This window comes from Drosophila montana, unplaced genomic scaffold (assembly GCF_035044405.1).
Source record: "Drosophila montana isolate Dmon_TW-CO22-7 unplaced genomic scaffold, ASM3504440v1 contig_2482_1, whole genome shotgun sequence".
NCBI classification, from domain to species: domain Eukaryota; kingdom Metazoa; phylum Arthropoda; class Insecta; order Diptera; family Drosophilidae; genus Drosophila; species Drosophila montana.
Genome location: NW_026997352.1, coordinates 60,697 through 84,241, shown reverse-complemented (window position 1 = coordinate 84,241; position 23,545 = coordinate 60,697). Strand labels below are relative to the sequence as shown.

The 23,545-nt window shown below is 45.8% G+C and overlaps 6 protein-coding genes across 6 annotated transcripts in view; 3 read left to right on the top strand and 3 right to left on the bottom strand.

The window, feature by feature from the left end:
• Positions 1–314: 314 nt before the first annotated feature.
• RpII215 (RNA polymerase II subunit RpII215) lies at positions 315–7,818 on the bottom strand. The gene is made up of 4 exons (XM_064682706.1): positions 7,466–7,818; positions 4,241–6,484; positions 1,941–4,185; positions 315–1,856 (listed from the first exon to the last, which is right to left on the bottom strand). The coding sequence occupies exons 1-4, from the start codon at positions 7,544–7,546 to the stop codon at positions 757–759; spliced, it is 5,670 nt and encodes a 1,889-aa protein (XP_064538776.1). The 5' UTR covers positions 7,547–7,818; the 3' UTR covers positions 315–756.
• A 563-nt stretch (positions 7,819–8,381) lies between these two features.
• Positions 8,382–9,173, top strand: LOC135428633 (transmembrane protein 242). Its single transcript, XM_064682712.1, has 3 exons — positions 8,382–8,541; positions 8,596–8,837; positions 8,903–9,173. Exons 1-3 carry the CDS (start codon positions 8,475–8,477, stop codon positions 9,032–9,034), a joined length of 441 nt encoding a protein of 146 aa, XP_064538782.1. The 5' UTR covers positions 8,382–8,474; the 3' UTR covers positions 9,035–9,173.
• A 3-nt stretch (positions 9,174–9,176) lies between these two features.
• Positions 9,177–9,890, bottom strand: Kmn1 (kinetochore Mis12-Ndc80 network component 1). The gene is made up of 2 exons (XM_064682711.1): positions 9,635–9,890; positions 9,177–9,547 (listed from the first exon to the last, which is right to left on the bottom strand). Exons 1-2 carry the CDS (start codon positions 9,828–9,830, stop codon positions 9,180–9,182), a joined length of 564 nt encoding a protein of 187 aa, XP_064538781.1. The 5' UTR covers positions 9,831–9,890; the 3' UTR covers positions 9,177–9,179.
• Positions 9,891–10,456: 566 nt separating this feature from the next.
• On the top strand, positions 10,457–11,810 carry Reepl1 (Receptor accessory protein like 1). The gene is made up of 2 exons (XM_064682710.1): positions 10,457–11,129; positions 11,187–11,810. Exons 1-2 carry the CDS (start codon positions 10,671–10,673, stop codon positions 11,637–11,639), a joined length of 912 nt encoding a protein of 303 aa, XP_064538780.1. The 5' UTR covers positions 10,457–10,670; the 3' UTR covers positions 11,640–11,810.
• Positions 11,706–13,366, bottom strand: LOC135428630 (uncharacterized). Its single transcript, XM_064682707.1, has 2 exons — positions 12,166–13,366; positions 11,706–12,095 (listed from the first exon to the last, which is right to left on the bottom strand). Exons 1-2 carry the CDS (start codon positions 13,226–13,228, stop codon positions 11,851–11,853), a joined length of 1,308 nt encoding a protein of 435 aa, XP_064538777.1. The 5' UTR covers positions 13,229–13,366; the 3' UTR covers positions 11,706–11,850.
• Positions 13,367–13,746: 380 nt separating this feature from the next.
• Myo10A (Myosin 10A) overlaps positions 13,747–23,545 on the top strand; it is a 40,828-nt gene continuing 31,029 nt past the window's right edge. The window contains exon 1 of the mRNA XM_064682663.1: positions 13,747–14,278. The gene's annotated coding sequence lies outside the window, so the exon portion shown is untranslated. The remainder of the gene's footprint in view (positions 14,279–23,545) is intronic.

Below are 23,545 nucleotides of genomic sequence, written 5' to 3'. Positions count from 1 at the left end.
ATCATATAGTTGCAAGCAAAAGTTAAGCTCTTGTATGAAAAAACTTGTATAAGATTCTTCAAGATATGCGGACAAAACTTAACATTTACGAAGTTTTACATATGAGCAAAGGCTTAACAAAATCGGACTACTATATCATATTAAGGCTAATACGGAAAAGTTTATACTTAGAAAGGGAATTCGAAATAATTGAAACGCGAATCTCTACATGAAGATGCCTTGATTTGTTATTCTTGTTCTCTACTCAAACTACTCGACTTATCAGAGTTATACTTACATATATATAATCTATACAAACAGATGAATACTTTAAATTTTTGTGGTTTACAAAAATGTTTATTAATTGTTTTATTTATATTACGACTATCGTTTGTCATTGTGCTTAATCGGGGGCGCTTTAAACTTAAAAGATTATATATTTGTGGGAGGATTTGTTGCATATGTATAAAATTTAATAACATCGCCCTTAAATAGATCGACTGACAGAAAGGCGAAAAAAAAAAGAAATTAGCTACACATATATTCATATATATGTATATATATATGTGTGTGATTATCATAGATATCGTTATAGATATAGATACATAATAGCGTGAGGTGTCCGGCTCTGCTCTACTGTAGATCGCCCGCCGCCGTCACAAAGACAATGAAGTATCATATATATATCTATATATATATATATATATAGGGACTGTCGCTAGATTTTGATGGATAAGATGCCATTGTAATCCTCCAATTCAGAGGAAGGCCGCCGCCTTAGTCGTCGCTCTCCTCGAATGTGGGGCTGCTGGGCGAGTAGGCGGGACTCGTGGGGCTGAAGTGCGAGGGCGCCGTCGGTGAGTACATGGGCGATGTGGGCGAATAGTTGCGCGCTGTGGGCGTGTACGTTGGCGATGTGGGCGAATATTTGGTGCTGCTCGGCGAGTAGATGGACATGTTGGGCGAGTAGCGTGGACTCGTCGCCGAATATGTTGATCCTGTCGGACTGTACTGGTTCGACGGTGAGTGCTGCGGCGAACTGGGCGAGTACAGCGGCGACGTCGGCGAATATTTGGGTGAGGCCGGTGAGTATTGCGGCGAGCCGGGCGTATATTGTGGCGAGCCGGGCGAACCGTCATACGACGGCGACGGCGGCGAATACGTTGGCGATGTTGGCGAATAATTTACGCCCGTCTGTGAGTATGCCGGCGATGCTGGCGAATAATGCGGCGAGGCCGAATAGTTGGGCGACGTCGGTGAATACGAAGGCGTAACGGGCGTATAGTTCGGCGAAGTCGGTGAGTACGAGGGCGATGTGGGTGAATAACAGGGCGACGTTGGCGAATACGATGGACTCGACGGCGAATATGAGGGCGACATCGGTGAGTAAGACGGCGAATTGGGCGAGTAGTTTGACGAGCTCGGCGAATACGCATTGCCCGGCGAATACATATTACTGCCGCTGCCAGCAAACGAGGGACTCGACTGGAAATTCGACGTGGGCGAATACACAGGCGATGTTGGCGAATAGCCCGACGACGACGGCGAATAGCCGGTCGACTGTGGATTAAAGTTGGGCGTCGCCGACGCATAGCGTGGACTGGTGGCCGCATAAAGCGGCGATGTAGGCGAATAGTTCGGGCTCGACGGTGAATAATTGGGCGATGCACCGCCCGGCGAAGAGGCCGTATAATTGGGCGATGTCGGTGAATACGATGGCGAGACGCTCGGCGAGGCCGGAAAATGTGGCGACATCGATGGCCCCGGTGAGCTGGGCGAGGAGCCAGGATGCGCTGGCGACCAGCTGGGCGACATACCCGATGCATCCGATGCCGCCGAAGGCGAGAAACTGGGTCCGCCTGGCGTCATGCCGCTCACTAAAAAAGAGAGTAAGAGAAAACGTTAACGTAAGCAAAAGAGATGGCAATAGAGAGCGAGCGAGAGCGAGAGAGATAGCTTACCATGACCGGAGGGTGAGAAGTAGCGCGGCGTATGGCAATTCACCCAAGGCGTCATCGGCGGCGTCATGCTGGGCGTAGAGCCGCCGCCCATGAAGATGGCAGCGCCGCCCAGCATGCTGCTGCCCAAGGAGTTGGGTATCTCGATGCCGAAGCGGCATTTCTCGGCGTCCAGCAGCAGGTCAAAGCAGCCGGTGCCCATCTTGGGCAGCTGTCCCATGATAATGTTCTCGGAGACGCCGCGCATGGGATCCGTTTCCGCATGGGCGGCGGCATCCATTAGCACATCGACTGTCTCCTCGAAGGAGCAGCGCATAAGGGCGCCCGTGTCCTGTCGATTGATGCCGTGACGCGTTATGGCCATCAAATGGCCCTTGGCCGTCATTACGTCGCACAGCAGCGCCAGATGGCGATAGTTCACGTAGAGGCCATAGAACTGGAGCACGGCATTCATTTCCTTTTCAACGGATTTACGAACAGCCTCGATGCCGAGCACCTGGAAGATCTCGCAAATGTCGTTGGAGGAGGTGCGTATCGGGTCAACATCGCGCTCGGAGAGCACCTTCATCATGGAGGTGCCGTCCGTCTCGAGCAGCCACTCGCCAATTGCCTTGAATTCGCCCGTCTCCGTGATGACGATGCGCTTCTTGCTGTCCGTTTGGGGCAGATGCATGTACACCTTGCCAATGGCCTCGATGCCCTGCAGCGTCATATCCGACAACATGTTCGCCTCGATGCAGCGCAGGAACATATCGTCCTCCATTTTGTCGACAGCCTCGTCCTCGTCCTGGAACTTGTTCTCCTCGTTGTTCATGATGCGTATGCGCAGCACCAGTTTGTCCGCATTGTCATCATTGAAGATGCAATTGAGATCCTCGCCAAAGCCGACATTGATTTTCTCGGCGATCTGCTCCATGGTCAGCTTCTTGTCTGTCATGCGCTTGCGGTCGAGCTCGATGCGGAGCAGCCAGGGTGAAATGCGCGTCGGATCAAAGTCGGGCATCTCGTAGTAGACATTGACAAACTCCTGATCCTCGGCTATCACCGTACGCTGCGGATCCGGATCATAGTAGATGGCCGTATTGGCCGTCACTTTGCGCAGCGTCGTATGCTCCAGCCGGCACAGCACGTTCTTGGCCTTCTCCGCATCGCGTGCCGCGCCGCCTGTCAGGAAAACGGTTAGCGAGGGCGCCTTTGGCTTCTTCGATATATTGATGATCTCCTTGAGCCTGGGCACGCCCAGTGTTACGTTCTTGGAGGAGACACCGGCGAAATGGAAAGTGTTCAGCGTCATCTGGGTGGCCGGCTCGCCCAAACTCTGGGCGGCCAGAGCGCCGACCATTTCACCAGGATTGGCCTGCGCCTGCTGGAAACGCGTCTCGATCTCACCGATCAACCACTCGAACGCCTCCGTGGACAGTCGAAACTCCTCGGATACATATTTGGTGCACAGCGTCGAGCGTATGAGGCACTGGAACAGGAGAGTTGCGTTCTCATTGGCTTGCTTTGAGATGCGATCGTTGCCGGTGACGATAACACAGCGCTCCAGCAGGCCCTTGACGCCGCGTATGACACGCATAGGCGACAGATCCGTGGGCAGGCGTTTGTTGATGTGAAAGATCTTCTGGACGTTCCAGATCATGCGCTGTAAATTGCACGGCAGCACCACCTTCGAGTCGCCATTGGGAAAGATTGTGCGCAAATTGTCGCGATCGCTGACCAGGCGATCCCACTCGGACTCCAGCTCCTGTATGGCATCGCTGCTGTCTGTCATCTCCTTGATTACATCGTCCGTGAAGACGCGCCGCATGTAGCGCTCGTTGGACCAATCGAACTTGAAGCGTTTCTCGAACACCTTGTTCGACAGCTTGACCGTGGGCATGTGCTGGAACTCGACCAGCTCGCCGCAGAGGCCGTCCTCGCCGTAACGCAACTGAATCAGCTGGCCGACAGAGTTACGCACGGTGCCATCGTAGTTGACCATCACGGACTCCATAGCCTTGATCAGACGACGCTGGATATAGCCGGTTTCGGCTGTCTTGACGGCCGTATCGATGAGACCCTCACGACCACCCATGGCATGGAAATAGAACTCGGAGGGTGTCAGGCCGGCCAGATAGGAATTCTCCACAAAGCCTCTGGACTCGGGACCATAATCGTCCTTGATGAAATGCGGCAGAGTGCGCTTCCGGAAGCCGTACGGTATGCGCTTGCCCTCCACGTTCTGCTGGCCCACACAAGCAATAACCTAAACGGGATTGGGATTAGCTCAAGCGCGTGAAAATCAGCCTTCGAACACTCACCTGTGAGATGTTAATGTTGGAGCCCTTCGAGCCGGACACGACCATGGCCTTTAGATTGTTGTATTCGGTGAGGGATTTCTTGGCGGAGCCGCCAGTTTTGTCACGAGCATCGTTTAGGATGCGATTCACCTTGTTCTCGAAGGTCTGACGCAGCGTGTTGCCGGGCGTCGGTTCGAGTTCCATGTTGTGCGCCTTCTGGATGACATTTATGACATCGTCCTTGGCCTTCTTGATGGCCATCTGGATTTCGTTGTACGTCTGCGGATCGGCAATGGTGTCGCCAATGCCAATGCTGTGGCCCTCGAGCAGCAGCCAGTTGTTGATGACCGTCTGGATGTTGCCGTAGAACCGGCCAGCGATATCGTGGCCCAGCTCCAGGAAGCAAATATGCAGCAGGGAGCCGGCAGATGTGCCCAGCGTCTTCTTACAGAGTATGCCCATGATCAGTTCACCGTGCTCCACCATAACCTTGGTGTCACCGGGCGATATCCACTTGTAGGGCCCGTCATCCTCCTCGTCGGGATGCGTTTCATGGGCGCGTATCATGTTCACGTTGCCGGGTATAATCAGCGAGAAAATCTGTTTGCCCGTCCAAAGGGGACGCGGCTTCAAAATGCACGGCTGCGGCATTTTGCCATCCCAGGTGGGCAGAAACATGAGCAGATTCATCACCTGTTCGCGCGTTATGAACACATCACGCTTGGTCATCTTACGAACGGCCGTCAGGGTGTCCTGGACAATGCCCATGACGGGCTTGTTGGCCTGCGGCGTTATAATCTGTCGCGGGGTGATGTGTATGTTCTCCACCTCGGCGCGCGTCTCCATGGACTGCGGCACATGGAGATTCATTTCGTCGCCATCGAAATCGGCATTGTACGGCGATGTGCAGGACAGATTCATACGGAACGTGGACCAGGGCAGCACCTTCACCCTGTGCCCCATCATACTCATCTTGTGGAGCGTCGGCTGTCGATTGAATATGACCAGATCGTCGTCGCGCAAATGCCGCTCCACTTTGTAGCCGCACTGCAGATGCAGATCTGAGGATTTGGGATGAAAACGCAGATCAATGCGCTCCCCATTGTCGCGGACAATGTATTTGGCGCCCGGATACTGGGAGTTGCCGCGTCGCACCAGCTCCTGCATGCGATCAATGTTGAAGGGTGTCACCAGCTCCGGAAAGGTAAGATTCTGTGCAATAGAGCGCGGCACGCCCACCTGATCGATACGCAAATTGGGATCAGGTGTGATGACCGTACGGGCGGAGAAGTCCACACGCTTGCCCATAAGATTACCTCGGATGCGGCCCTCCTTGCCTTTGAGACGCGCCTTGATCGCTTTCAGCGGCTTGCCGGACTTCTGCATGGCACGCGGCATGCCGGGCATGTCGTTGTCGACGAGTGTGGCCACATGGAACTGCAGCATCTTGATGTTCTCCTGGATGACGTGCGCGGCGGCGCCGCTGGCCTCGTTCTTGCGCAGCTCGTTGTTCGCCTTGATAATGTCCGCCAGTTTGTGGGTCAAATCGTCCTGATTCTTCGCCGCGCCAAACATAACGACAGCCGGACGCACGGCCAGCGGCGGCACGGGCAGCACTGTGACAATCATCCAATCGGGTCGGGCATATTTGGGATCCATGCCCAATATGAAGCACTCCTCGTCTGTGATGTGCTTCAGTATCTCCCAGACGCGCTCAGCGGACACAATGATCTTCTTCTCCTGCGAATCCTCGTTCACGTGCTTCCACTCGGCGGTCAGATCGAGGCCGGTTCGACGTATCGAGGGCTGGTAGTGGCCGCAGCCGCCGTGGCCGGGTTTCTTGTTGGGATCAACCTGCTGATTGTCCTTGGTCAGATCCATGTCCTCGCCGCCCTCACAGATCGTTTTGCCCTTGCACAGATCGTAGACGTAGGCCAGACGCTTGCGCGGCTGGCCCTTAGATTTGACGACGATCTCCTTGATCTTGGGATTGTGCGGCGACACCAGCATCTTGGAGCAATAGAAGCACACGCAGCGCAATATCTTGATCGTCTTTGTGATGAAGCCAATGTGAAACACCGGCTTGACCAGATCAATGTGCCCGAAATGTCCGGGACACTCGGTCATGTTGCCGGCGCACGTCTGACAGCGCGACGTGCGATCTATGACGCCCTGTCGCGGATCCATCAGGCCGCCCAGCTTCGGACGGCCGCCCTCCAGCGTCTCCGCAAACTGTACGCCGCCCTCCGTCACAGACATCCGGCGCTGAAGCATCAGAAAATTAATTTCAAATTGTATTATATATTTCATAAAGGCGAATGCAGATATTCCTTTTTATTAGCCCTGTTTTTAGCTAAATAATATATGACTTTATGCATTTTACTGATTGATTGACTGACTGATTGATGATCAACACGATCAACTCGATTGCTGAAGCTGATCAAGAATACATGAGCCTAAAGCCGAACCTGTTGGAGCCCGGCAATGGGCAAAATAAGAACGAAGCCTTAAGAATCTGAATTTGAGGTTAGGTTTATATGCGAACGGAACTTTAAAGTAGGACATTGGTTCGAACCCTGAACAGAACCAGCGACAAATTTGGATAAATCCAAAAATGTCATGCAAAAAATTTACAAATATCCAAAAATATCAATCAAGTTGTGAGTTTATCCCATAATTTGTAAGTTATTTAAGGATCTGTGCAGGTTTCTTTATGCCTTACGACAGGCTAAAACATATTTAAAGTTTTTCCACAGACCAGAGGAACGAAACGAAGTCAAAATGCGGTCGTTGTTTGGCGCGATCTGATCTGATCCCTGAGAAAATGAGCGCCAAGGAAGCGGAAGGAAGCTGGCAAGCTGCAAGAGATTTGGGACTGTTTCTTGATCACATTATATGGAATTATTATATACTATACGACTATACTATAGTATAAGAGTTCGCTGTTAGGTCTGGGACAACTTGAAATGCTTATGAATACTCCATTCTTATATCGAATCCAGGTCTGGAGTATATACATATATACAAAGTGGGAGGCGGCAGCGAGTTCGGATTGTTATTTCGTCACAAAGTGTAAATCCCCCCTCTACAAGGATTTGGCAAAAGATGGGCAATTCGGGTTAAGTGGCCGCCGATAATTCTAGTGAATCATTGTGTGCATCTTGTTTACTTAAATGCGACAATTGATTTTCAATATGGCGTCGATTTCACATTTCGCATTTCACCTTTGGGTTGGATGGTACTTACGATTTCGTCAGGTGACAAAATGCCAAACTGCACACGCTTCACCTGGCGCAGCGGCGCCTTCGAGTCCGTCGTGGTGCTCATTGCGATGCGAAAAGTTTAAGATTTATCCAGGGAGAGCTGATGAAAATTTTGCACGCGTGACAAAGCCACAGAGCAGCGCAATGGGCACACGCTTGAAAATTGCAGGAAAAAACAATAAGTTGTTGGCGTTTGCTGCGTTGTTTTAGTGCATTTTTTATTACAATTGTTCGTGTTGTGTTGGGAATACACTTTAATATGGACTTTAGCTGCTAAATCCGCGTTTTTTCAATTGCAGACGCGAGGCAACGCAGTCCGTAAAGCGCACTAAAAAATTTAGTGGGTGTCCGATTTGAGCGCAATGCAACTCTGCGTTTACCTTTCTCTTTGTTCGATAGCGTTATCGAAGGCAACACTTATCGCGGTAATTTTGCTGCGCACAGCAACAGTTTGTTATTTGTTGTTCGGTTTTTACTGGGCTTGTTGTGCAACAATGTTGACGTCTTTTTTTTATGACAATTCTAAACATTTTTTTCGTTAGCTGTCTCTCTTGCCCATTCTAGAGTTGCCGCTACAGAAAAATTAAGGTTGTCTCTATGTTCACGTTAGCGCCGATATCTAAACGATATTGTTGGTTGCGATTTTCAGCATTGCATTTTAAGAGTCGATAATAAATTTAAATTAATAACAATATTGCGGCTAACGTTACGAAAGCACGCTCTAAAAAAATTATTTCCACTCGCTGTTGTTTCCATAGGCATTACTATCGTTATTATCAAAGTTCAGCGATTCTCTTAATTATTATTGTTGTAAGGCATGGATGTTCGTTTAAATTTAATTTTATTGATTTGTTTTCTGTCATGTTTATTATTCGTGACTATCGCAAATATCGGGCAAATACCTATCGATTTATCGTTAGGGCAACAACTTTCACGACCTGCGATTACGACAATACAAAAAAAAATATCAAAATAAGTAAAGATTTTTCACGATGAGCGAAGCCGGCCCCGCCGTAGATGCAGTGGAAGCGGAAAAGCGGCGCAAATTTCGCATCCAAGGTACGCAAATACATAAATTCAACGAATAGAAGCTCATTTCATACCGAATTTAAGCGGCTGCATTTATGGGTCTCGTCGGCGGCATCTCTGCACTGTTTGGATTCTCGCGCACACTAGCCACGGCCAAGAAGTCAGACAGCAAGGTGCTGCAGCAGCAGGGCACACGCCAGGGCATTATACTCATGGACGAGGGCGCAACGCTGGCTATGCGCGCACTCGGATGGGGCACACTCTATGCGGTGCTGGGCACTGGGGCATTTTGCTATGGATTCTGGAAATTGAGTGGCGCCAAGGATGTACGTAACACACATTCACACGCTTGTCGAGGGTTTAATTAATATTTTCATTTAATTTATTGTAGTTTGAAGAGTTTCGCATGAAAATGGGCAACGCACTGCCACGCATTAGCAGGGAGGAGCCAGCTAACAGCCGCACGGACTTCGAGAGCCTTACAGATCTAATGAAGTACTTGGCCGCCTGGAACAAGGAGTAAACTGCCACCACACACACACACTTACACACAACACACCCACACAGCTGTTGGCTAGCCTATAGAGCTCATAAAATGTTTGTTCCATTTGTACCTGTTAATAATTAATGTTTATGAGCCGTAAAAAAAAAGCAACTACAAATATGTTTCATTCGTCGCGCATTCTATTTGTCTGAGATTCGGCTATGTTGATGCGTTGTATTTGGCATGCCAGGGACTGACAGCACTCCTTTAGGTTTTCCTGTATCTCTTGGATTTCCTCAAACTCCAGCATGAACGTCGTTCCATCGTTCATAAACGTGCTAAATCCGCGTATAAAGCTTTGTAGATTGGGGCCTTGACCGAGGTAGGCCAGCTGCTCCTCGCTGGGCCTGTAGGTAACGCCTCCCGCAGGGCCAAATGCGCCCGGTCTGTGCATGTATTTGGTGGCAAAGGATTCCCAATTTTGTTTCTCCTGCACAACGCTCTCCATATACGCCTCAATGGCAGCACCGGCTGTTTCACAAATAGATCCCGCTGAAAGGTTTAAGTGTAAGTTTAAGTTTGGTATATATACATATACATTTATATTTTTATTTATATTTGGGCGTGACTTTGGCTCACCTTCCGCCAGGTCGAGTGTGGTATTGAAAATGCTTCTCTTCTCATCGTAGACTGGTTTCGATGTTATCGTCTTGTGCAGCTTGTCTACAACATCTTCTACGTCAATATCGGAGATGTCATCCACATCGCTCAGGCGCGCAGTAGGCGAATTTAAGCATTTCTCCCTTTCACATGAAATATTTGCTTCGGCTTCCATTTTCAAAATATGACGCCGGAATTAGCGCAATAGACAAGGTTACGCAAATAAGAGGACCGACAATTGGCATTGAGCCTGTGACGTCAGAATTGCGCAGTCGATATTAGAGTTGGGTGCATGTCGTGCATTCATCGTTGCACGAACCGCCACGAATTAACAAGACGCGTTGGTGTGCACATGCCATATTAACAAAATAAAATCATCCAATAACTACTAAATCAACTCCGATAAAAATTACAAGTTATAAGTTTTGGTAGAACTAGGAAACAATACAATATTTTTTTTAGTCATTGGGTTTTGTAATCGGACCTGGGCATTTGCATTGGCAATAATAACAGGATATTAAGCAATTGAGGGCTTCAAGTTTTGTCAAGAGTTGCTATCTCTTCGGCGTGACGTATTGGTAATATTTTCAACGAGCTTATTGAATTTTCGAGTCTTCACAGAAAATTGTCTAACGCCCGTCGCTAGTCGAAATAACGTTCTTGCCGCGGTCACCTTTTGCGTGAGTTGTACGAGCGATAGCGATTTTTATGCCAGCACTTATCAACACTGCATAGCGGGCTTTTCATTTTCAATTTGAAAGCAACGAAAGCAAATTAATTAAAATCAAGTAGTCATCGTTTTAATTGTATAGTTTGTTGTATTTGGAGCAGAGGTGTGTAGCTCACTTGAAACAGTGCTTTCACAAAAACAGAGGCGTGCTCCGAAATATCGAAATTATAGAAATAGGAAATTTTGTTCACAAATTTCGTGTGCCGTGGTTCAGTGACTTCTCCGGGCGTAAAACGTTAGTTACCAATAAACCAAAAAAGAAAGAAAACCACAATTATTTTCGACATGATTTACGAGTTTATCATAATGCTGATCGGCTGGCTATATCCGGCTTTCGCGACATACAATAGCCTGAACGGCAACCTACGCTCACAGGTATCCTGGATGAAATACTGGATTGTGTTTGGCGTCTTCAATGCCTTTCACTTTTTCACCGGCTGCCTGGAGCCGTGGGTGCCCTTCCTGAGTGGCTTCAAGCTGTTCATTTTGTGCTGGCTGCTGCCCAGCTTGGGCAGCGGCAGCCAGTTCATCCATGACGACATACTCGATCCGCTGCTGAAGAGCAACAAGGAGGCAATCAATCGAACCGTGGACAGCGTCTCGAGCGTGAGCAGCGCCCTGCTGCGCGAGCTGGTTAAGATGATCTATCACCTGCTCGTCGATGTGGTCGAGCAGTGCTGGCTGATGACCCGCAATGCGAATGACATCCATGTGACGCCACGCCTCCAGGCGGCCATTAACGAGGTAATTGCCGAACTCCGCGCGGCCAGACAGGCAGCCATATTCATGCCCCATTCACAGCAAGCAGCCATTCAACTGGAGGATGTTAACACCGTCGAACCACAACCGCCGTCGCCACCATCGCCGCCGACTCCACCATCGCCGCCGCGGCCGAAGCCAGACGCCAGCCAACCCTCAAATGGAGCTTTCCGGGCAGCCGCCCTGAGCAGCAGCATGGTAGATGACCAACTGTCGTTGCGCATACTCCTCGCCGAGGCGGTCAGTGCGGAGCGCATGCAGTTGTGCCAACAGCTGTCCAGTTCGGAGCATTTGGCGCCGATCCACAGCCACGTGAGAGCGGTACCCCCGATCACAACGAAGCCCACGCCCAAGCCACAGCGTCCGCCCAAGCCGAAGCGCGGCAAGCGCAAGCATCTGGAGGCAGCCGCCGCACGATTCCAGCTGGAGATGGATCTGGATGCCGATCGCGCCTATCGCGAATACTGCGACGCCGATGACGAAGAGAAGCACTAATCCCCCCACCATCTGGCACCCAGCTACATTTGAGTGAGACGGAGGAGGAGGAGGAGGAGGAGATAGTCCGAGACAGAATAATCGGCTTAGCCCAGTTTTTGTGTTTTTATCAGTTTCTTATGTGCTAAACGCATACTTCAATAAATTAAGCTGTTGCCATCTAAAAAGTAAGCCTAGGTTTGAGGTTGCGCCTCCTAAGCCTAGGCCTCTGCTAGGCAGCCGCCTTGCGTTCCCGTTCCCTGTCGCGCTCTCGCTCTCGCTCCCGCTCCCTCTCACGCTCCCGTTCCCGTTTGACTGTCGGCAATCGGGTCCAAATGTAGCCGCCTGTGCGGTGCGTCGTATACTCATCCACATCGGGCAGCGGGAAGGGCGTCGTGCGATCGTAGTAGTAATTGCTGGGCGCGTGCATCACAAACTCCAGATAGCACAGTTTGCGGGAGAGCTCCTCGTCGGGACCTGAAACGTAAAGGCAATGAGACCATTTGCATTGGCGGACGCGAATATTTCTCAATTATGATTGGCTTACCAATTAGATAGGTGGCTGGATCAAAGCCCTCCTGGGGATCGGGACTGTCCTGCGTGGGTATCAGCCAGGTGAGAAACGCCGATTTCTCGCAGTAGGCATCCACCAGTAGGCCCCGAATCTGGGCATAGAATATGTTCTGTTCGCTATCCACGATGCTCACAATGTCGCCGATCTGCATGTAGCTGCCCTTGTAGAACACGCTCTTCACGAACTGCGTGCAGGCCTGCACCCGTGGCGTCTTCTGGGCGGGACGCTTGAAAAGGGTGCGGCGATTGCGTGCACCGGATGCGGCGCCAGCGCCGCCAGCTCCGGTTTTGCCATGTGCCTTGGCACCGCCGGCCGCATGTGACGGACCGCCAGGCGATTGCCCAGCAGCACCGCCGACGACCTGGCCATTGTGGCCATTGATTGCACCACTTCCGGTTGTATTGCCACGTCCCGTTAGCTTCGATTTGAAGCGTGTGCTGCGCGTGCTTTTTCGCAGCCGTTTGATTATGGTTGGCGATCGGGCGCCATTGAGGCTGCTGCGCGTCACTTTGCCAGCGCGCTGCGGCGTCTGGGACGTGGCTGTTTCCGCCGGGCTGGTCTCCGCCATTTTGGATACACATCTGACATCTGCATTTGCGTCGCCATCGGCTTCGAGGCTGGCCTCGGCCTTAACTGTAGCGGGACTGTTTGCTTTCGCCTTGACGTCATCCACGGTGGCCTCATTGGAAGTTTGACTCCCGTGTGGCGGCTCCTCCTTGGCTGGCGGCTCCTCCTCTGTTTTCCGATTACCCTTCCCAATACCTTTCCCATTGGCATTAATTTGCATATTTATCGTTGGCCTGTTGTCGTCCAGCTCATCCAGTTCGTCCAATGTCTCTGTAGTGGTCAAATCGGCATCAATTTCCATTTTCACAGGCTCCTCAGTTTTCGCCAGTCGCTGCTCGGCTGCTGCTGCTGCGTCCAGGTTAACACAATCGGTACAGTGGGCAACTTCGGCTGCATTTGTTGGGGTTGTTGTCTCTTTCTGGCATTTGCTGCACCTCGTGGGCGGCTCGCATCCAGATGCTGTGGACATTGTTAGGCTTAATTTTTGGTGAACCAACACATACACACGGTTCACGTCTTAATTGAATTTTTGTTTATTTAAATAATTAATTTGGTTGCTGTTCTGCAAATGATACTGTTATGCTCAGCTTGTCTGCTACTGCTCAATTGAGCTGTTAATACAACAGAACATTTAGATTCTCATAACAGTGCCATTTTGAGTCGGCGAATATTTATGTTCGCTCGCAACTAAAAGAACATTATTTTTGACAATATATATATTTACTTTTTCATATGCTCTGCTCAGTATTATTTTTTTTTAGCCGGATATAAGTGAATAATTAAACATGGTATTCGTCTGGTAGGTTCAGTTTTACAGAACACTGCTAACGCAAATTCGAGTCGCTTGTTGGCGCTACGTGCGCAGCATCGATACCATAACGCATATTGCGCTGCACTTAACAGTCTGTTATCGAACAAGCCTAGACGAGAGCAAACGCGAGCATCGCTCGGCGCTCATTGTAAATTCTGTTTTATAGCTGGCAGGTCGTGTGCGCAGAATCGGTCGGTCTAATTTGAACATTTTTTTTTTAGTGCGCGCGTGCCACGATTTACTATTGCATACACACACATAGTCACAAAATAAACACAAATTGTAGTATTTTATATATTTTTTTTGCAAGTGCGCGCTTTGATATTTCATATTTGATTTATTAGTCTACCTGTGCATACACACACACATATGCACATAGAGAGCTTTTGGAGAAGAGGCCAATGCAGCAGCAGCAACAACAACAGCAACAAAACGCATGAAATGTAGTAGAATTCTTCTAATGTGTGTGACGAAGTGACGTAGAAAGCAGCAGCAGAAGAAGTAGAAGCAGAAGAGAACGCGGTACGCTTGAAAAAAGCAGAGCTCAAAACGCAAACACACAAACACACACATACACAAATACAAATACGAATACAAAGAAAGCATATAAAGTACAAACGTGGACAATAACAGTGGCAGCGGCAGCGGCAGCGGGGAGCGCAACAGTTAACTGAAACGAGGGAGCAGCAAACAACAACAACAAAGCAAGTGAGTGATGAATTAGCATGCAACAAGTATGAATGTTTGTATACACACAGCTACATATAAGCTATCGATTACCGATAACTGTGATCACTGCCAAATGTCATTGCCATCCAAATCCTAGCCAATAAGAAGTCACAACGGTAAATTCGATTACATTGATATGTGTTGGAAAAGACTTATTTGCATTACTGCGCCGGCTAAGGTACTGTAGGGAGAGGGAGAGAGATGCCACTAGCTGCACATTCTGTTAGTTATTCTACGTTGTTTTTCGCTTTGCTTAGAAATCTGCTCATTATTTATTTTAATGGAATATCTATTCAATCAATCAATGCAATGAGCTCATCAAAAGCCAGTCAAAATACCTTGAAAGCGGCAGAGATTCAGCTAAAGCATCATTCGTTATGCAGTTGGCATTTGCAATTCTTCCATTTCAGTTACATTAAATAATTATATATGAAACTATATATTTTTAGTATTTATCTACCCCAATTTCGTCGTATTTATATATATATTTATATTAGAGTTTCGTTAAGTTCCAATATATTTCCTGCATTCTTCGGAAAAATGTCCTCTTGTTCTAAAAAAAAATGATTCCTGGAGCAATGAAACAACTTCAAACGGAAAAAAAACATGCTTAATATTATTCGGACAATGGGAATATTAAAAAAAAAAAAAGGCTTTCCATGACTTATTTATGCGGAATGTAATCTAGGAGAATGGCTTATTTCTGTAAGATGATACATTTACAAATTAAACGCTGCAGACTCGAATTTCAGAAAGTTCTCTTCTTCTAGCGACCACAGTTCCATTAACTTTAAAATCGCTTATTAAAGTGTTCAAAAAACATAAAATCCGATGTAAAGATTACAGTTTGCCGCAGTCGACACCTGTTGCATACGTTTTAATTAGATTCGGGTACCTGTTTTTCGTTGTTCTTCTTCTTGTTCTATTTGATGTCTCGATTCATCGGTTTCGGATTGGGCAGCGGATCGATTTCAGTTTATTGTCAGTCAGTAACGGTACTCTTCCCAGTTGCATAAGTTTGTTTGTGGACGCCTAACGGTTGCTGCTGCCACAATGGGGCAACAAAGTAGGAGGATGGGGGGGTAGGCGGGGCAGCTGTGGCACAGACTGCAACGACTTTGGCTTGGCTTTAGGGAGCGAGCGTAGCCTCAACGCAATTCGCCGCTTCGGTCTTTAATTCAATTGGTTGCTTGGGCGAATGAGAAGCGGAGAGAAGGGGGCAATGCATTTTGGCAAATCATGTCGAGAACGCTTGCTTGCAACGGTATACAACGCCGAACAGTTAAGCGTGCAGAAATATGGAGAAAAGGCAAAGCGAAAAAGGCAATCAAAAGCAAAAAATAAAAACTGAAAAATATATGTATATATATATATATATGTATGTGTAAAAAAAAATTGGTAGAAGTAACACAAAAAAAACTGGTTCCGGCTGCCAAAGAATTCCGCATTGGCCACTCGACTATGGAATTGCTTCGACGAACTCTCAACTAAAATTGTCTCGCTCTCGCTCTCGCTCACTCTCTATCTTTCATTCTTTATGAGTGTGTGTGTGTGTGTGCGAGTGTGCGTGTGTGTGTGTGCCACTTCCGTATCCAATGTACACAACCCGCCCCAGCTATGGTAACAACAGCAGTTGGCGCAGTTGCCTCTTGCGACTCTCTCAACATTCTTGGTTCACGTTCGTTGCCTAAGTCTTTTGTTTTTTTTGTTGTTATTTTTATTTGCCTCGTTTCTTTGCTGTTTTTATCGCTGTTCGCCTCTTGCAAGCAACCGATCAGACCAGCAACAGGGCTCAGGCAACAACAACAAAAACAACAACACAACAAATGCATAACAAAGAGAGGCACTCAGAGTGCCACACACACACACACACACGCACGCACACGCACACCTTCTTCTAGCTGGTGTGCATGTTAATGCGACAAAGATGTTAATTGGCTTTTACTTTACTCAAACAAAATACTTAGTCAGAGCGAACGAACAACAACAACTGCAACAACGACGCACACAGAAATCCATCAGAGTGAAATTTAATTTAGTTGTCGCGACGTCTCATCTGCATCTCGTTTCACTCGGCAACTATTTTGGTTTTACAATCTGATTTGACTAATCGAATAGAGTTTCAGTCGTCGATACGTTGATAACGTTGATAGAAAAGCTGCTTAAGTTATCGATACGTTGATAACTTAAGCAGCTTTTCTATCGGTCTATCGATCCCTAATGGCCAATACATATATTTGCAAATCATATTTATTATACATTTATTGATTACATAGTAAACATTTGCTTATGTACAGATGTAGCTGCGACCACTTATCGATAACAAACAGAAATTTAATCGATATCTGATCGATTTCGCCCCATAATCAGTAGCTGTCTGATAACATGGCGATCTATAAAGTAGCTTGAATTGTGGAATATATATTGCGGCTAAAGTGACCGTAAAAGTCGAATACATTTATCAATTAAAGTTACCCTTACAATTAATCGATTCAAAGCAATCGAAAGCTATTGATGAAATATAGATTAGACAGTTTATTTGAGTGAGCTGTAGGCACCAAAATTGTTCTATAGAAAGCTTTAATTTATTCGAAGTATTTGACTTGAGTAATCGATAATAATGAATGGCTGAAATAAGCAATCGATGAAAATATCGATACAACAGATGAAATTATAATTTTCTAAACATATCAACAAATGTATCGACATGTTTGGCGATAACTTTCATAATTTCGATAGCTCCTCAATAGTTTATCGATAGTTATAGCTTTGATAGCTAAGTTTTCTATAATTGATCGATATTTGTAACTTCGATAGCTAAGTATTCGATATTTATAACTTCGATAGCCAAATATTCGATAATTTATCGATAGTTTAAACTTCGATAGCCAAATATTCGATAATTTATCGATAGTTTAAACTTCGATAGCCAAATATTCGATAATTTATCGACTGGCTTAATGCTTCGCAATAGATCGTGCACACAGTTGCGCGTCCCAGTTGATATCTGCATAGCAGCTGCTTGTGGGGGCGACCCAATGCGCCGTTCTTTTATTCAATTGCTGCCTGTCTGCCCGCCTCCAAGTTGTGGGTGCGGCGGCAACTAGCAACAACCAACAGCAACAGCAACAGCAACAACAAATAGTTGAATGCTTGGCAAAACAAATCAAGCGGCGCACCTCAGACAACAGACAACAACAAATAGCAGCACGAATGCTTTTTAGAATAATTTAATGACAGCAGCAGCGACAACAACAACAACAACAACAACAACAACAACAACAACAACAACAACAAAAACAATAACAACTAGCAGATGTCGTCTCGCACTTTCAATTGTCTTTTGCATGCAATGAAAATAAAAAACAAAAGCAAACTTTTTTTTTTGTTTTTGTTTGTTAAAAATTTCCCTTTTTGTTTTCAGTACGTATGTGTGTGTGTGTGTGTGTGTGATCGATGAGCAGCAGCAACCACAACAACAACAAAAACAACAACAACAACAGCCGCAACAGTGGCTCAGTCTTTTGGCGCTTTGGCTACCAGCGAAGACAACGCCGCGCGTTCGACGCTGTCTCTTCTCAAAGGTTTATTGGCCTTTTGGCTCACTGCGCTGCCCGTGTCTATGTGTGTGTGTGTCGCCGTTTTAGCCAAGTTTACTTGCTGGCTGAGCATTTGGCTTGGCCCTAGTGTTAGTGAAATCGTTCGACTTCGACTTCGACTTTGGCTTCTTGCTAAATATTTCTTCTTTCTACATGAAATTTTCTATTTGTGCGAGTACAACAAAACGTGAGGCCGCCACAAAATTTGTGATAGCAGGCGTTGAGTGCGGCAAAGAAGGGGAGGGGGAGGGGGCAAGGGCAAGGGCAAGGAGGCAAACATTAAGCGGCTTACAAATAATATGTGACTAGTCACTGCTGCTTTCGAGCTGTCCGTTTGGCCAATAACTCAAACTGTCAGTCAGCTTGCCACGAACAAGCAGTTAAAGTAGAAGAAGAAGAAATAGTAGAAGAGGTTAAAGAAGAAGAGCACCAGGCCATGCCAAACGGGGAGTGCAAATAACACCTCATCCATAGAAAACTGGCCCCCGACTCCAGTAAATCCAGATAAACCGTTGCACACGAATTCTAACAGATCTTTGAAAAGAAACGAGTTATTCAAAATTGAACATTGACAAATTATTAATATCTAAAAGAAATTACTCGGCTTTGCCTGGGTCAAATGAATTATGTTGCAAGCGTTGCAAGTCGTACTCATATTGTTTGTGCCCCTCGCCCCAACTTTGGACCTAAGCCAAGCCAATCAAATTTCCAACACGCGTCTTATCCACCGAGATCTAATCTTGTTTCTTCACAGAGCTCGTCTATAACAATATGATAAGAGCCTTTGGATTTGAACTTTGGATTCTTCACTGCTAAGCCGATGCTCAAGCGATCGTCTTTTCACCATTGGGATCTTTGTCATTTGCCTAGTCTTGATGGTTTTGGTCTTCATAGTTTTTTTTGCCTAGAGCTGTGCCTCACTCACCAGTCAGTCAATCAGTCAGTTAGTCAGTCAATCAGTCAGTCAGTCAGTCAGTTAGGCAGTCAGTTTGTTAATCAGTTAATCAGTCAGTCAGTCAATCCATCAACAGTCAGTAAGTCAATCAGTCAGTCAATCAGTCAGACAATCAGTCACTCAATCAGTCAATCAGTCCGTCAGTCAATCAGTCAGTCAGCCAGTCAGTCAACCAGTCAGACTATCAGTCAGTCAATAAGTCTGTCAGTCAATCAGTCAATCAGTCAATCAGTCAGTCAGTCAGGCAATTAGTCAGGGCCGACTCTTTTATTTATACAGATTAATTCGATTTTAGGGCTTGGCTCGTGTGGAATTTTAATATCTCAATTAGAAAACGAATTTCAATCAAATGAAAACAAATGAAATCGCAACCGTTGCGCTTCAGGTCTTCCATGGAGAGAAATGCAATGGAGCAGCGTGTTAAATGTTAAACATCAGTTGCTAAAAAAAAAGGCAAAAAAAACGCAAGTTGAAAGTAAAATGAACAATAAATTAAATAAATTGCAGTTCGACAAACTGAGTCAATTAAAGCGACTGTCGAAATCGATATCGAAGTGTGTGTGTGCGTGTGTGCGAGTGTGTGTTAAATGAAATAATTAAGCGGCACATTTTTGTGCGTGCCATAAAAATGGAAATGGATTGGCTGAAGCTGTGGATCTCTGCGGATCTATGGTCTTGTCAAGAGTTTCACTTGGCGTGCTCGCGACTGCGCCCCGCTGTGTTTGCTGCGTAGGTTACAAGCGCCGAATGCAGCCATGCCGCCAAATGTGGCATGTTGCTCCACGCAACCCGCCCACACTCCCCCGCACATTATCCAAATGCAGCGCATCGAATTATGCGAATGTGCTGTGCCCAGAGTAAATGCGGTTCAATAAACCAATGTAGAAGATCAGAAACGAATTGCACAGCTCGTTGGTCTGAACACGTAGACACAATAAATCCCGCTAGTTGCAGCCCTGGGTAATAGTCCAGTTAGTGGAGAGTAGCTTATTCCAGCGACGAGGGCTGAAAGCGTAAGGTTCTTGAAGTTCTTCTCTTCTTCCGAAAGCCCCTTAAGCTGCCAAGATGAGCCCCAAAAGGCACAAGTCCAGGGATGACCCTTCAACTGTTTGGCATTGAACAAAACTGAGAAGTATCTTTGGTACCATGGCATAACCTGGTGTCGAGGCTAGTCCAATTGGAGCTCGGTCTCCTTATGGGTGTATCTTGGCGGAGTTGCCCTCCCATCAATGGGGGAGTATTATGTTCGCCCCACCTGCATTCAATTGGTATCAAAGTGAAGCTAAACAGAGAGTCTCGGCGCATTGCTTTGGCTCACAGTTCCATATGTCACGTGGCTGACATTCCTACAGGGTAAACGCCACGTAAAACAAAAATAGACTTAATGTGCCAAGGGACTGCGAACTGGCAGCTGGTCGCGGTCCGAGCTATGCCAAGAATCTGGCACGAAAATCAATTTAATAGCAACAAAGTCGAAAACTAGAAACTCGCTCTTACACACACATGCACACACACACACACACGTTGATACACACACCTGCGTCAGTTGGAGCTTAACATTTGTGCAGGTGCGGTTCAGAGTTTTGTATCAACTGTTTCGTCTCAGAAAACACAAATTTATGACACATCACACGCTCACACAGACACTCACACACCCAATACACACACACACATACACACAGACACACCGTAAATGCGCTTAACAACGAAATTGTAAGGAAATTTTTAGCGCATTTGGTCATGGGAAAAGCGACAGGTTTGAAAATGCATATGAAAATCTCCAAAACAAAAATCAAGTAAATCGAAAGACTCAGGCAACGAACTTGACGACAAATATAAAAGACTTGAACAACGAACTTTTTGGGCAACACATCTTAACTGGCTACACCTAACCAGATTATAGGCAGATAAAGAGGGGGAAATGTGTGGAGAAGGAAGGGGGAGGGGGGGCAAGACATTTTTGATCCCAACTGAAAACCTTGAACCCGGGCAACATGTTGCTTAGCCAGGTCAGCCGACGCAGTTAGTCAAAGTTCAAAGTGCTTAGCATCAGGCAACGCCCTCATTTGCATTTTCAAAGATATGTGAAAAGTCGCTGCAACTGGAACTGGAACTGGAACTGGTTCACAATGAATTGTAAATCTTTTCCGAATGTAGAAAGAATATTCATTTGATTTACGCCCGGCTTAAGAATAGCTCACAAAAGTGCTGCAAGTAAAGATGTGAGCATCAGGTACATTTGCCAAGTCTGTGAACTAGTTCAAAGTGGTTCAGTTGATCAATTTTGAACCTAGCTAGGGCATACAATGAAGATATATAAAAGGTTTTAGATATTAATTGAACTTGAACGAACATTTCGACTGTGAACTTGTTCGTAGCTGGATAATGTTAAGATATGATGCGATGAATAATGTGTCATACTTATTAATAGTTATTAATTGCATAACAATATATTGCACTTCAATCATTTTAAAAGTTCAACGCGTTTATTTTACCTGTTTTTCAAAAGATTTTTTTCTCGTTTTCTCGTTTTGTTTTGGCATTCTTTGGATTCTTGTATTTTCATTTTTTGTTCACACTCAATTTGCAAATGTTGCACAGCTGCCGCTCATTGATTACACATGAAAACCTCCATTAAATTGTTTTTATTCTACGAGCTGTGCTTGTTGCTGTTGTAGCATAGACATCGACATCAACATCCACATCCACATCGATGGCGGCTGCAGGCAAGCGCTCGGACAGCGACGTCTTAGCATTGGAATGCGGTCGAACTCGACTCGTTGCCAAGCCAAGATTTGTTATTTGTCGTAGAGCCCAAAAGAGAGACACTCTGTTGGTGTGCGTGAGAGAGCGAGAGCGAGCGATCGAAACTGACTCACTGACTGACTGACTAACTGGTTGAATGAATGAATGAATGAGCGGTAGCTGCCACATTGAACACGGGGCCCATCTCACAGGTACTTGGTGCGCGCTTTTATACCCTGGAAGGGTATAAGGTTTTCGCGTTACTGTATGCAACACGCAGAAGAAAATATCTCCCATCCCGAGCTGAGCTGATCTAGCCTGGTCTGTTCGTCTGTTTGTCTGTGCCTAAAGACTTGGAATTTAAAATCTATATTCTCTTTAAAGCATAGCTCGAGAATTTGAAGAGCTAGATGCACCCAATTTGATATCTAGATACACAACTTGGAAGTTTTTCATTTGCTGGATTCCTTCTCATATTTTACACAGAATTGGGAAATAATAAATATTAAATATTAAATAAAAAATATTAAATAATAAACAGTAAATAATAAAATAATAAAAAAAATGTTAAATAAAATATTATTATAATAATTGATAATATATAATTGATAGTAAAAAAATAAATAATAAATAATAAGCAATGAATAATAAATAATAAAAAAAATTATAATTTTTTAATATTAGATATTAAATATTATATAATAAATAAAATAATAATATTCTTAAATGTAGAGCCTTGTTCCTTGGTATGTCACCTTTGTATGCTAGATTTAGATTTCGATTTCGTAGACACCAAAGTTAATTGGGAATTTCTTTTCCATAAATAGTTCGGGACGAAGGCTAAACGAAGCACAGCTGTTTTTTCTATGCAAAGAAGGCAGCTGCAAGGCTTGTTATCACAACATTCGCTTTGGGTTCAGGGTATCTGCAAGTCGGTTACGACATTGCGCTTACTTGTTTTATCTTGTTAAATGCGGCGCGCTAAACGAGTTGTCTCTCGCAACACCAACCCCACACACACCCGCCTTTGTATTGACTTTGTCAATTCGTAAGCACTTGTCCAGCCATTTAGCACGAATTTGTTGGCCTACACCAAAAGCGAAGCTCAAGCCAAACCCAAGCCCAAAGCCAAACCCAAAGCCAAAGCCAATTCCAAATCCCAAGCCAAATTCAGTGCGAGTGCGCGCATTTCTTTGCCACATGAATAAAATTACAACAACAACAACAACCGCTTTTCTTGCTGTTGTTGTAACTTGTCATATTTTTTTTTTTTTTTTTTTGGGCATAAATATTTATGTTAAAGGCTTTTGCCGCTAAACAGGTGAAAGTTTGTCTCGCCAATGGTAATCAGCCACCGCGCAACAATCACAACAAACAACAACAACAACAAATAACAACAACAACAAACAACAACAACAACAAATGTGTGTGTGTCTCGCTTTTGGCCATGGCTGCTTAATATTCTTGACCAGCATTTTTTTTGGGCGGCCGCATTTTTCATATTATTTATTTATGAATTTTGCCAACAATTTCCAAATTTAAAGCCGAATTCTCATCTTTTGGCGCTTTGTTCATCAAATCAATTTTAATCAAATGTTTTTCTTCTTCTTCTACGCTTTTAATTATGCATTTTTTTTGTTTTACATTTTTTTGCATCTGGGCCAAATGCTGAAATTTGAGAGATTCTGAAAAGAACTGAAGGTGAAAGCGAATTCTCAAAAAAAAAAAAAAACAGCTCTGTGGAAAGTTATTTTCAGAAGCGGCAACGAACAAACGGATTTGTCTTGTGCTTCATAAATATGTAAATTCGAGGATTTTCTCTCACTAATATAATATAATAAAATAAAAATAATGTAACTAATACAATTGTAGGGGGAGTCTCTGCCTGATGCAGTGCCATGAGCTCTAGAGACAAACTCTTTGCCCAGATGCGACCTCCTTGTATAA

Bases quoted from the DNA above. Each gene is read 5' to 3' on its own strand.
- RpII215 (XM_064682706.1), bottom strand. From the start codon at position 7,546: ATGAGCACCACGACGGACTCGAAGGCGCCGCTGCGCCAGGTGAAGCGT. The intron at 4,186-4,240 runs GTGAGTGTTCGA...AATCCCGTTTAG, and splicing joins CCAACATTAACATCTCACAG to GTTATTGCTTGTGTGGGCCA. The intron at 1,857-1,940 runs GTAAGCTATCTC...TCTCTTTTTTAG, and splicing joins CTTCTCACCCTCCGGTCATG to TGAGCGGCATGACGCCAGGC.
- LOC135428633 (XM_064682712.1), top strand. From the start codon at position 8,475: ATGAGCGAAGCCGGCCCCGCCGTAGATGCAGTGGAAGCGGAAAAGCGG. The intron at 8,542-8,595 runs GTACGCAAATAC...ACCGAATTTAAG, and splicing joins GCGCAAATTTCGCATCCAAG to CGGCTGCATTTATGGGTCTC. The intron at 8,838-8,902 runs GTACGTAACACA...AATTTATTGTAG, and splicing joins AATTGAGTGGCGCCAAGGAT to TTTGAAGAGTTTCGCATGAA.
- Kmn1 (XM_064682711.1), bottom strand. From the start codon at position 9,830: ATGGAAGCCGAAGCAAATATTTCATGTGAAAGGGAGAAATGCTTAAAT. The intron at 9,548-9,634 runs GTGAGCCAAAGT...TAAACCTTTCAG, and splicing joins CACACTCGACCTGGCGGAAG to CGGGATCTATTTGTGAAACA.
- Reepl1 (XM_064682710.1), top strand. From the start codon at position 10,671: ATGATTTACGAGTTTATCATAATGCTGATCGGCTGGCTATATCCGGCT. The intron at 11,130-11,186 runs GTAATTGCCGAA...CCCCATTCACAG, and splicing joins TCCAGGCGGCCATTAACGAG to CAAGCAGCCATTCAACTGGA.
- LOC135428630 (XM_064682707.1), bottom strand. From the start codon at position 13,228: ATGTCCACAGCATCTGGATGCGAGCCGCCCACGAGGTGCAGCAAATGC. The intron at 12,096-12,165 runs GTAAGCCAATCA...TTTACGTTTCAG, and splicing joins TCCAGCCACCTATCTAATTG to GTCCCGACGAGGAGCTCTCC.